Here is a 12,373-nt window from a genome sequence, read left to right as displayed (position 1 = left end):
TAGTAACATGATGAAGACATTGATTTCTTTCCCCCACCACACACTTTACAAATGCTGTAATCTTTTACCATTTTACAATTTTCAGCGGTATGGACTATGGGATGATCAGGAGGATCAAAAGAAAAAGGACATTTTGAAAGAAAAGGAGACCACCGAAGAATCACAGGAAGCAAACCAGGACCCAGCTGCAGATGACCATGTTTCTGTCCTAGAACCAACGCAGGAGACAAAAAAGAGCAGGTTACACTTTAGGAGGAGAAGACAAACCAAAGGTTAGAAGTTTTGTAGGAACAGTGTTGCCAGATACGAAAACATTCATTAAAGCAAATTGAACAAAACCCCTGTTTTAACCTCTGAAATTTGGCACATATGCTTGAGTAAGCTCACATGTTTATGTTGGAACATTTTAGTCCACATGCAAACTGACCGAGTTTCACTATACTGGTACAAATGACTTTGTCCTTCTTTTATCCTATGAGAACCTAGGCTTTTGCTAATTTTATTTTGTTTCTTAAATTTTTGAAAGAATTTGGTTTCATCTATTCCTTTCTATCCCCAAAATATGCATTCTTGTGGTTGCATGGATGTTGGGAGCTCCTCAATATCCAAGTGTTTTCAAAGAATGGAAGGGTCTCATTCATGAATCATTCGCGTAACCCTATACTAGACTCTCACTAGATTAGACTCTGTCAAAATTGATCCAAAAATGTGGACTTTTCCATTTGTTCCAATACTCCAGTTGAGGCCAAACCGGTGTGTGATGAAACCACAGAATCTGTCCTGATTGTAGCCTTAAACATCTGAGTTGGCTCCATGCTTTTGGAGAGTGGGGAATCCATCAGGTTTCTGCCCGCTGCAGGCATGTGGAATGATTTGGAAAGCCATTCTGATGTTGCTCCCCCACTTATTCTCCAACCCCTGGTTTCCCAAACCCTATCTCCTCTCACAACCACCACTGGGCTCTCAAATTCAGCACAGCAGACTCCAGTTTGGCCAAAGTGATTGATATCCATCTTATGTGTTTTATTGCTTGATGTGTACCTCTGTTTTAGGCTTGCTGTCTTTCTGACAAGACAAAAACTTAGAGTTTCTAATTGCAGTCCAAATCAAGGTGCCTGCAAAACTTTCAGGCAATTGTACTTCAATGAAGGCATTAATAAACACAAAGGCAACTTATGACTATGATATGTTTGGTGCTATGAGCCTGCTGTACATTTCATCCTGATCCTGGATGATCATTTACCTGATAATCTCTTTCCCATTATATCATCATATCCTGTAATTTCCTTTACAACCAAAAATCTGTTGATCTCCGTCTTGAGCATACTCAGCAACTGAGCAACCACAGATCTCTGGGGTGGAGAATTGCAAAGATGAACAACTGTTTGAATGAATAAACGTTTGCCCCACTGAACCACAGTTATAAATCACTGACCACTTATCCAGTTGCTCAGTTCAAGATTCCTCAACCACAGGAAAATATTCCTTACCATAAAACTTGTCGAGCTTGCTCAGAATTTTAGATATTTCAATTTGATCACCCCTTCCACTAAACTCCGGAGAATATAGACTAATCTACTAAGTCATAGCTCTTAGGTGAAGCCCCTCTTCTCAGAAGCTATTGCACTGCCTCTGGGTCAAATACAGCAGGTCCTTTCTTGGGTATGGAGACCAAAACGTACACCATAATGCAAGCATGACCAATGCCCCATAGATTTCTTTATTCTTGTACACAAAACCTTTTGTCACAAACACATAACAAACAGTTGCCTTCCTAATAGCTTACTGGTCTTTGTTATGATCACAGCTGATGGAGTTACTGGGCATACCAGATACCAGAATGAAATCTGAATTGAAATATTTGTTTTTAATTTTAGTTGACACAGTGGTCAATCGCTGAAATGTAGTCACATGAGGCTGCAGCGTTTCTTTAACAATGGAAAAGAGATCTATGACACGAAAAAAGTAATAAATAATGGCAAGCTACCTAGGTATAGAACACAGTGTAAAACCATGTTAAAACACACAATAAAACAAGTTTTCAAATTATTTTCCAAAACAATCAATTTACAAAGATTCAAATCCAGAGAACATACACTCCATCTCTCAACTCCTTTAAGGTTTCACTTAATTGACATTTGAAGTTTCTTTACCATGGACTGTGGGAACAAACCAATAAGACTTTTCCAAGTCTGCCAATATGAACTCTTTAACAATTCTGAGAGCTTAAGCTTTCTTCATTCTAATAACCTGCGGATTTCTAAGCAAACTGTTCTGGTTTGGAAATTTGACAAACTAAACTTTCTTGCTGAGGTGATTGTGCTTTCCATGATCTGTCCTATGCTGATGACGCCAGCCAGGTCTCTGCTGAGCAACCTTAAACACTTCCAATCTCAGGGTTTTCTAAATTCAAATCAATCTTTGTTTGTTCTGAACTGAAAACAAGTTAGTGGGCTTCACTGTGTACTGTACCTGTTGTAAGCCATGTAGTAAAAATATCTTGTTCCATTAACACTCAATTAGTTTACAGTCACCTTCTCTCTGACATACACTTGATTAGAGAGTGCTTTTCTTTATGGGGAAAAAAGTAACTAAAGTCTATATGTCACAATTTTGACATGCAAACTCCACATGGAAATGAATGTACACATAAATCATACATCTCTTGTCACAACCTGTGCATTAACTTTCTATGATTCATGTCCAAGGGACCACTCAGTACATAAATCTAATGTGGAAAATTTAACTTTGTTTAAAGAATTGTGCTGTGCCGTTAAATCCAGAGTATCAGGTACATCGCAATGTATTTTGGATCTGTATTTACGGCCTACGTAAAATAATATCATAGCTTGATACCAGAATGGAAGCATATTCTCTTTAGTGCAGAAGAGTTAATCAGTCTGTGTCGTGGAATTGCTATTAAGGAGGCTGAAGTAATTTATGACAAACTTTAGAGGGTCTTCAGCTGAAATGCATTATTAGAAAACATTATTCTTTCAGAGAAGGAACATTCTTCTCGGAAGTCCAAAAAGAAACACAGCAGAAGGGAAAAGGCAGCAAAAAAACTGAAGGAATTTGGAATGAAAGTAAAACGTTTTCTCTTCCAAATGTAAGTGCACATCGTTTATATGTTTCTGTAACAAAGGAAATTTGAAAAGTTGATTTAAATTAAAGAAGCAAAACATGAAGTTAATTTTAAATTCAGTTTAATCAATCCATCAGTGTTTTTCTCATTTATATCATGCTACAATAAAGAAATTAGGAAAATCTACATTATTTTTTAGATTCGCTTAATTTAAGTTTGAGTCTAAACCAAAATCAAATTAACAAAGGAAGTAGAAATTGTCACAGGATTCAATAATTATTCTGCAATGATGAGTTGAGCTATCATTGTAACATGAACCTATCTGATTAAGTGATTGAACAACAACTTGTGTAATGTAGGGATGTATAAGACAACAGTTTATAAGGCCCATGTCTAGGACTTTGTGCAAAGATGGCACTCCCTGATAAAAGTTACAACGCAGAAAAACACTCTGTGATCACTATAATGCACTGTCTCAACCTTCCATATGCATTTGATGACATATTGGCACTTTAATCAGACGGGAAGAGGAGCTATGGGGCTGGGAGTGTGCAGAGGGTGTGGTGTAAATGTTCTGTATCCAAGCTCCCTAGTATTTCAAATCTTTGTGCACATATCCCTATTGTAGATGAAGTGGCTCAGAGAGTTCATGTGGAAATGCAGCAAACCGTTATGCAGTTGTTGGGCTAGTAATTTAATAAAATCAAATAGTTCATTGGTTACTGTTTTAACTCTCCGTTCTGGATTTGACAAGCAGTACACCTGTTTACAAACATGTCAACAAATTACCAGGGTCACTGAGATGAGCCCACAGGAGGGAAAGCACCTTCAGTGACGTTGACAGGCTGTGAAATCTTTGATCAATGAAACTGAAGAGTCCTGAGAAAGGCTGCTGGGCACTGCAGTTACCCCAAAGAGTGATTTTACTCCTTCGATACTCAGCTACGGGTCACTCCTTTAAACTAAGAAGGGAAAACAGAGGTACAAGTATTCATAATAGCCATGTGGGGAGTAGGGAAAGACCGTGTGTGTTTGTGTGTATGTGGAGGGTGACTGTGAGGCATGGGTGCAAGAAAGCTGAGGTTTTGCTTTGGCTACTCAGATGGAAATGCAAGGAGCCTGGAGATGGATGAGCCAGTGGAAATACAAGTTGTGTGCTGGCGAAGAGTATAGAAGAAAGAACTGGGAAAGTAGTGCTTGGGACTCGGGGCTTGCAATCTGGGCGCATCATGTCCTCTTGAGGTCGTCAATCCTCAATGCACCATTTCCAATTTGAAGGGAGACCAGCTTTGCTGACTTCCATTCATGCCTGCTTGGTTAGAGAGGCTGACATCCTTTTGTAAAGCTCACCTAATGCAACACCCTTCGGATTCCTCAGCAAGGCCTCAAGTCTGAAAGATTCAGGAAGTCGCCTTCACCGAGCTCCTCTCCATTCCTGTTGTTACTGCAGTGTGAAACATTCCAGTGCTGTTGAGCATTTGTAACACCATACTATGGGCCCTTGCTTTGGTAGAATCAGCATGTCATCCTACTGCCCTTGCCGATTGCTGGGAGATTTGGTGGCTTGCATATCCTCTGGCTCAGTTAAACAATTTCAACAATTCAGTTTCTTCTCCTTTCAGTTTCCTGACCCACAAGTGGGCAGTATCATTTAGCCAGAAAGCAATGTGAAATAAGTCAACTACATAAGTCAGAAAGCTGTAATGAACCAACTGAATGGCTACCGTCTAAATGAGAACCAATGTGTTTTCTTCGATCAATTAAAATGAAATAAAACTATTTGAGATTGACAGTTAATTATGCAACTGACTTTTGTACAATTTGTTGAGAACAAATTTAGTCCTCAGTTTGGAAAAAGAAAATTGAAGTTGAGATTGCCCATAGATAACATTTGTCAGCTAACTAACATCTCTCAGTTTGGGAAAAAAAGGAAATAATTGAAATTAATAGAATACTTTTCCTGATAATTGATAAGTAAATGGATACTTTTAAAAAAAATCTTTGGAAACCTATATTAAAACTGGTAATCAATGCTAATATGATCTTTTAGTTTTGCTGTCCAAGATCCTCACAGGAACATGAGATTTTTTTTTGTACCTGCTTTTGGAAGGAACGTGATTTATCTGCAGTGAGATGTTATTTTTATTCATCCATGGATGTGGACATTGCTGAGAACACCGGCATTTACTGCCCATCCCTAAGTGTCATTTTTAAAAAGGTGATGGTGAGTTGACTTGTTGAACCAGTCAAATCCATTGGGTAGAAGAATAAGAAAGGGAGTTCCAGGATTTTGACCCAATGACGTTGAAGGAACTGCAATATATTTCCAGGTCAGGATGGCATGTAGCTTGAAGGGTAATCTGTAGGTGATGTTGTTCCCATGCAGTTGCTGCCCTTGTTCTTGAAGGAAAATTTAGTAAAGCTGCCAAATGACACATACTATTCCAATTCATCTTGCAGACTTCAAAATGGAGGTCCAAAAAGACCAGCTCGTTCATTTCCAAGTATTACGGTGTTTTTATTGTACTGTTTTCCCCTGGAGTTATAGTGGTCATGAGTTTTTATGGGGTTGTTAAGGTGACTTTGTGAACTTCTGCAGTGCATCTTGTATATGGTACACATTGCTTCTACTGTGCTATGGAGGTGGAGTGGGTGAATGATTGACGGTGTGCGGTGCCAATCTAATGGGCTGCTCTGTCTTGGATGGTGTCAAGCTCTTGAGGGTTATTGGAGCTGTGCCCATCCAGGCAAGGAGGAAGTAATTCCATCATGCTTCTGACTTGTGCCTTGTAGATGGCAGACTTTTGGGAGTCAGAAAGTGAGCTACTCCCTACAAAATCTTTAGCTTCTGAACTGCTATTGAAGCCATAATATTTACATGGCTGGTCCTGTTCTATTTTTGTCAACAGTAACCCTGAGGATGGTGAAGTTGAGGGATTCAGTAATGCTAAGACAATGAATATCAAGAAGCGATGATTATTTTTTCTCCTGTTGGGGATGATCATTGCTTGGCATGCAGCGCACATGGTACTTGCCGTTGTCAATCCAAGCCAAGTTCCGAGGAAGGGGCACCGGAACCGAAACGTTAACTCTGGATGTTTTTCTTCACAGATGCTGCCAGATCAGCTGAGCATTTCCAGCAACTTTGTTTTTGTTCCTGGATATTGGCCAGACCTTGTTGTGTTTGGACCCATTTTCAGCATCTGAGATTTAGCAAATGGAGCTGAATGTTGTGCAATCATTAGTGAACATCCCAATTTCTGTTCTTTTGATGGAGGGAAGGTCACAATTGAAGCAGCTAAAGATGATTGGGCCTAGGATGTTACTCTGAAACTCCTGCAGTATTTGGTCTGTGGTGTTTGATATTCGATCACCTCAAGCATCTTTCTTTTGTGAGGAGTATGATTCTAATCAGATGAGAGTTTTCCTTCCATTTCCATTGAAACAAATTTTGCTAAGTGTCTTTGAAGTCACATTCCAGCAAATGCTGTCTGGTGTCAAAAGTTGTCACTCTCACTCCACCTTGGAGTTCGGCTGTTTAGTCCATATTTGGACCAAACCTGTAAAGAGGTCAACAGCTAAGTGGTCCGAGTGGATGCTCAAACTGAGCATCAGCAAGCACGTTGATCCTTGCAAGTGCTTCTTGGTGGAATTTTCAGTGACTTCTTCCAACACTTTGCTAATGATTGAGTGTAGATTGTTGAAGTGGTAATTGGTTGGTCAATGGCTACTTGTCAGGAGTTCTGGGGCAAGTACTCATTTTGGCAGATATTTCCTCCTTGTGGTGGAAGGTAATTCCAGCACCCCATTGACCGACCTTTTTGAAAACTGATAAAAATAGTAACTTGAGTATAATGATTACACAGTACCTACTAACCATACAATCCTCAGGTTTTTGGATCCCTCGCAATTATATTGGAAGTTTTCTTATGTTGCTTAGCTTTGATGAGTATGATGTGGTTGATGTGTTGTACATGGACTTCCAAAAGATGCTTGTTAAAATGCCACATCAGAGACTTGTTGGTATTGCTGACGGCTGTCAAATAAAAGTGATAACTAAGCTGCAGATCCAGTGTTAGCCAAAAGACAGTGTGATGACTCACTGGAGTAGTGCGCTGGAAATCAAACCCCACCTTTCCTGGGGTCATCACAAATGTTTTTAAAAAAACTAGTTAAACTCCAGATAACAAAGTGTGGAGCTGGATGGACACAGCAGGCCAAGCAGCATTAAACTCCATCCTTTCTTAAACCTCCCCCCCACCCCCACCCCCCACAACACCTCACCACCTTCATAAACAGACACACGACATGGATATTAAGGGTGGAAAGAGAAAATATCGTGGAGACAGAGTTTGATAGCGCCGGTCTGAACCATAGGATTCAATGTGTCATTTTCTTTCAGGCTCTTCCAATTCCTTTTATTTCTTTGCTAATGAGGCAATGTTGCTTGCCCACCAATGCTATCTTTCATTCGCTGATTGTGAAGTTGACTGTTTGGGTCTCTGAAAGTGATTTTCCCTTTTTCTTAGTAAAGTAAGAATTTGTAGATAAAGTGAATGGAAGTCATGCTCTTGCTGCTGATTTTCTGGTACCTCCACACAGGAGAATGAGACAGACCGTGAGTCAGATGGAGATTTTTGATGCTTCCTTTTTTGCAGTCTAGGAGTTTCCACACCATTGACACCCCAGAAGTCTAATCAGCTGTCAATCAAAACATTGTTGTCAAGCAATTATCTCCTTGTTCAGGACCCATCAGCTCCACTGTGTAGGTTTTCACTCTCATTGGTCCAAGAAAAGGCAGCATTGAATACAACTCACAATGTGCTCCAGTAGATGTGATTTTTTTTTTCTAAAACTACAGACATCTCGTTGCACAGTCTCCTTGATTTAAGGCAGTATCTTTTTTAACTCGCAGTTCAAAAATAAAGAAAATACAAAGCTATCATCTTTACAACAGAAAATAGAGAGCACAGTGACCAATTGATTCTATGACTGCAGAAAGGCAAATAGTGGGTTCTCCGGGGTCAGAATTAGGACCGTTACTTTCTTGCTCTAATTAATAGCTTCAACGTGGCACGAAAGATGCATGTTCAAAATTTGCAGATTGAGCGAAAGCATGAAGTATTGGGAACTGTGAGTGGGTAAGCGCAGAGATGTGTGACATGATTGATAGATTTTGAGAGGAAAGACAATGTAAAATCATGGATACAGTTCTAAAGGTGCCAGAGCAAATGAACCCAGGACACATGAGGAGAAATGATTGAAGGTGGTGTTCTAGGTTAAGAATGCAGCTAGTTAGATTTGGGTTTTATAAATAGAGGTGTTGAGTTGAAAAGTCACAAGATTTTGGTGAACGTTTGTCATTGGTTTGGGCTTATCTGGAATATTTAGTGAAATTTAATTCCCAGTTATTGTCTTTATTCACCCGGCAGTAGCCTAGTGACTTGATGTGTGGGAAATCTGGAAGGGTTTGTGTGTCTGTATATATGGTGGAGTGGGGTCCCTCACTCAGAGGCACTCAGGACTTGCTTTAGGGCTCTGCCATAAGGAAGGGAAGGCCACACTGTGAACCAATCCCTGCTATTTCTACTGATAACAAAGTGCGGAGCTGGATGAACACAGCAGCCAAGGTCCGCCCGCAGACCCATCCACTGCAACCACCATCACTTATCTATTGCCTTGAATCCTTTGACAATGCTGAACCAAGCAGGGGGAGCGGGTGCATTATAGGCAGCTGCAAGTGCTCCCCTACATGTTTGCTCCTGGGGGTCTATGATCCTATGGAAGGTCCCCCACAGCCCAGTTAACTTCGCTAATTGCATACTACTTTGTTGAGCCTTTTAGAAAGAGTGTGAGGCAGATCTGGATAAAATTCTGGGGACCCGGGTTCAAATCCCACCATGGCAGAAGGTGGAATTTGAATTCAATAACATATCTGGAATTAAGAATCTAACGATGACCGTAAATCTATTGTCGAGTATCAGAAAAATCCACCTGGTTTGGGCTACATGTGACTCCAGACCCACAGCAATGTGGTTGACTCTGAATTGTCCTCTGGGCAATTAGGGATGGACAATAAATGCTGTCTAGCCAGCAATGTCCTCATCCCATGAATGAATAAAGGAAACAAAAGATCTCACGCCAACTTTCCATAGCAGCAGATGAGCCTCCCATCACTTCTATTAAAAGCCGCCTGGTATGTTCAATTCTGGGCACCACACTGTAGGAAGGATGTGAAGACTCTAGACAGATTGCAGGAAAAATTGAAGAATACAGTGCTTTAATTACAAGATGGATTGGAGAAGCAGGTGTTGGGCTGGTTCCTAGATTCAAACAGGGTGCAGTGTTAGAGTCCCTAGCCCTGGTCAAAAGGGCTGGGTTCAAGTCCCATCAAATTGATTAGAAGAGTAGTTTCTGAGATGATTTGATAGAAACTTGCAGAGCCATAAGAGGCCTGGACAAACTGTTTTCCCCTGATGGAAGGGTCAAGAACCAGAGAGTGCTGATTTGAAGCGATTTGTAAATGAACCAGAAGCAACATTAGGAAAATCATTTTTCCACAGTGAGTTGTTAGAATTTGAATTGCATTGCCTCAGAGTGTGGTGGAAACAGGGTCAACTGTGACTGTCAAGATTGAATTTACCAATTATGCAAGGATTAAAAAAAACTGGAGATCTGTAGGGAAGAGGGAGAGGAATGGGACTGATTGAGATGCTGCATGGAAGACTAGTACATTGACATTGAGATAACAAGGTGTAGAGCTGGATGAACACAACAGGCCAAGCAGCATCGAAGGAGCAGGAAGGCTGACATTTCAGGCCTAGACCCTCCCCCATTTCTGAAGAAGGGTCTAGGCCCGAAACATCATCCTTCCTGCTCCTCTGGATGCTGCTTGGCCTGCTGTGTTCATCCAGCTCTACACCTTGTTATCTCTGTCTTTAAACTTGTTTGGCTCCCTTTTTACTATTGTAAACTAATGCTGCATTTTAATGTTACCAGGGTTCAAAGCATTTACAGGCCAATGCACAGATATTTCTCCGACATTGTCCACACAAAATATCGTGCAGCAACTGATGTCTACGCACTCATGTTTCTAGCCGATGTAATAGACTTTGTGATTATTATCTTTGGATTCTGGGCATTTGGGGTAAGAACCAAACCTTTTAGTTATTAATATGAAAACTCAGTTTTTTTTTGTCTAGTTCTGTCTCATTGATTCCTATCTAAGCTTTTTTGTTTTAAAACTGGCGAATGGAGGTGTGGCTAAAACTAACCTAACAGCATTCAGGTTTACAGTTGCAGCAAACATTTTTAAAATTGGGGATCAGGATTTTTTTTTAAATTCCTTTTTATTTGTTCTGCCTAATCCATGATCCTCTCCTGAATCCCGACCATGGTCAGCTGACTCAGCACAGGGGGCTAGCTGTTTAACTTGGCAAGTAGATGGCTTTGCAAGTTACTGACCAAATTCACCAAGCCATAAAATTAAGTTAGAATAGTGTTTGCAATGCATAAGAGAGTTTCATCCTAATTAGAATCTCTGTTTAACCAAGCAAATAACTTATTGATGAAGTTTATTTGTTTTCGCAATTTTACAATGGCCTTTTTAAAGGATTAACTAATTTTCATTCAATGCACATTGACAAAATGTTTCCTTGCTTTCATTTCCTACTGGCAGCTTCAAGGGGCAAGGTGCTGAAATCTGGGGTTTGCTATATCAAAGAGGCTCCAGACATTATAGTCATTCAGTATATACAGTCATACAGGCTAGAAATCAAGTCCATTTCTAGAATCTATTCATGAAGCTTTGTTGTTTGAATGCTCTAAATTAGTTCTTAGTTTGATAACACAATGAAACGACAATATTTTTAATGGCTACACTCTGTTTTTGTGCACTGAAGTTTCTTTCTTTCCCAAATAGAAACATTCAGCAGCTGCTGATATTGCATCAACATTGTCTGATGATCAGGTTCCTGAGGCTTTCCTGGTAATGGTGCTAATTCAGTTCTCCACTATGGTAATAGACCGTGCACTGTATCTCCGCAAAACTGTACTGGGAAAGCTCATTTTCCAAATAATCCTTGTCTTTGGAATACATTTCTGGATGTTCTTCATATTACCTGCAGTCACTGAGCGGTAAGCAATGCAAATATTTAATAGAGATTGAAAGGAAATGGTGAGGGGGGCAGTGAAAGAAATAAACCAAGGAAAATTAAAATCAAATCTGTTGGGGATTGTTTGGCTTGTATATGAATGGTAACAATGTTACTTCAAACTGCTACTCTACATATCTACCACACACTTAAATATATACTCATATATGCACTGTGCCAGAAGCAAAAGCTCAATTGTTTAGAAAAAGCCTATAAATGCAGAGATGTAAATTTCCATTTTTGCATTATTTTAACATTTCATTGTCACCATGTGGCACTAATAATATTCTCATAATTCTTTATCCATAGCGGCATCTTTTAATTGGTTACCTTTCGGAATTATACTAAAATATCTACCTACACGATATAAAATGAAAGCTCTTCAGTGTTACCTGTACGCTTGATGTACATATATATGTTATCGTCCAGTGGGTTCATTGACCCTGTCCATTCTGTGATTGCATAATTCCTGAAAACTGTTATCCCCGTCCATATCCACTAAGATGTGCAGTTTCCAAGGAAAAGCAGAAAAGTGAAAAAAACCTTTGGACAGTTAAGTGAAATCTGTGAAATTCCTCTCCAAGCCTATACAATGATGCGCATTTCCCAATAACTTACCTACATGCAAATATATTGTGAAATTTTAGGAACTCATCCAGTTCCCTTTCGCAATAAATTAGTAGATATTCTTACATAAATTAAACTTTTGTGTCCTCTTGCAATATTGCACCACCTCAATCCCAGGTTAGCTAGTGTGGATTATCTATACACTCAGACCAGTGGGCTTAATTTCTGTGATGGGGAGGCTTCTAGAAATAATTATTTGAGAGAAAATCAGGAGTCACGTAGAAAAGGATGGGTTGATTAAAAGAGCCAGCATGGATTTCTAAAGGGAAAATCATGTTTGACTAACATGCTGGAGTTTTTAACAAGGTAACAGAAAGTGTTTGAGAGTACTGCTGTAGATGTGGTGTGCATGGACTTTCAAAAGCATTCTATACAGCATCTCACAACAAAATTGTGAAAACTTACAGCTCATGAAATAAAGGAGACAGCAGCAATGTGGATACAGAATTGGCGAATGATAGGAATCAGCATAATGGGCGATGTGTATTTTTCATGCTGGAGGTAGGTT

At 39.8% G+C, this 12,373-nt stretch overlaps 1 protein-coding gene across 5 annotated transcripts in view; it reads left to right on the top strand.

The window, feature by feature from the left end:
* piezo1 (piezo-type mechanosensitive ion channel component 1) overlaps positions 1 to 12,373 on the top strand; it is a 337,749-nt gene that overhangs the window by 295,020 nt on the left and 30,356 nt on the right. For all 5 annotated transcript variants that reach the window (XR_009446804.1, XR_009446805.1, XM_059651724.1 and 2 more), the window contains 4 exons: positions 86 to 272; positions 3,001 to 3,109; positions 10,085 to 10,232; positions 11,007 to 11,221. Coding sequence is in view for 3 of the 5 variants with exons in the window: in XM_059651724.1 (XP_059507707.1) it covers positions 86 to 272; positions 3,001 to 3,109; positions 10,085 to 10,232; positions 11,007 to 11,221 (659 nt within the window). In the remaining 2 variants the exon portion in view is untranslated. The remainder of the gene's footprint in view (positions 1 to 85; positions 273 to 3,000; positions 3,110 to 10,084; positions 10,233 to 11,006; positions 11,222 to 12,373) is intronic.

Source organism: Stegostoma tigrinum, chromosome 16 (assembly GCF_030684315.1).
Source record: "Stegostoma tigrinum isolate sSteTig4 chromosome 16, sSteTig4.hap1, whole genome shotgun sequence".
NCBI lineage: Eukaryota > Metazoa > Chordata > Chondrichthyes > Orectolobiformes > Stegostomatidae > Stegostoma > Stegostoma tigrinum.
The sequence above is the reverse complement of the archived record's forward strand: the minus strand, read 5'-3'. Positions and strand labels throughout refer to the sequence as shown.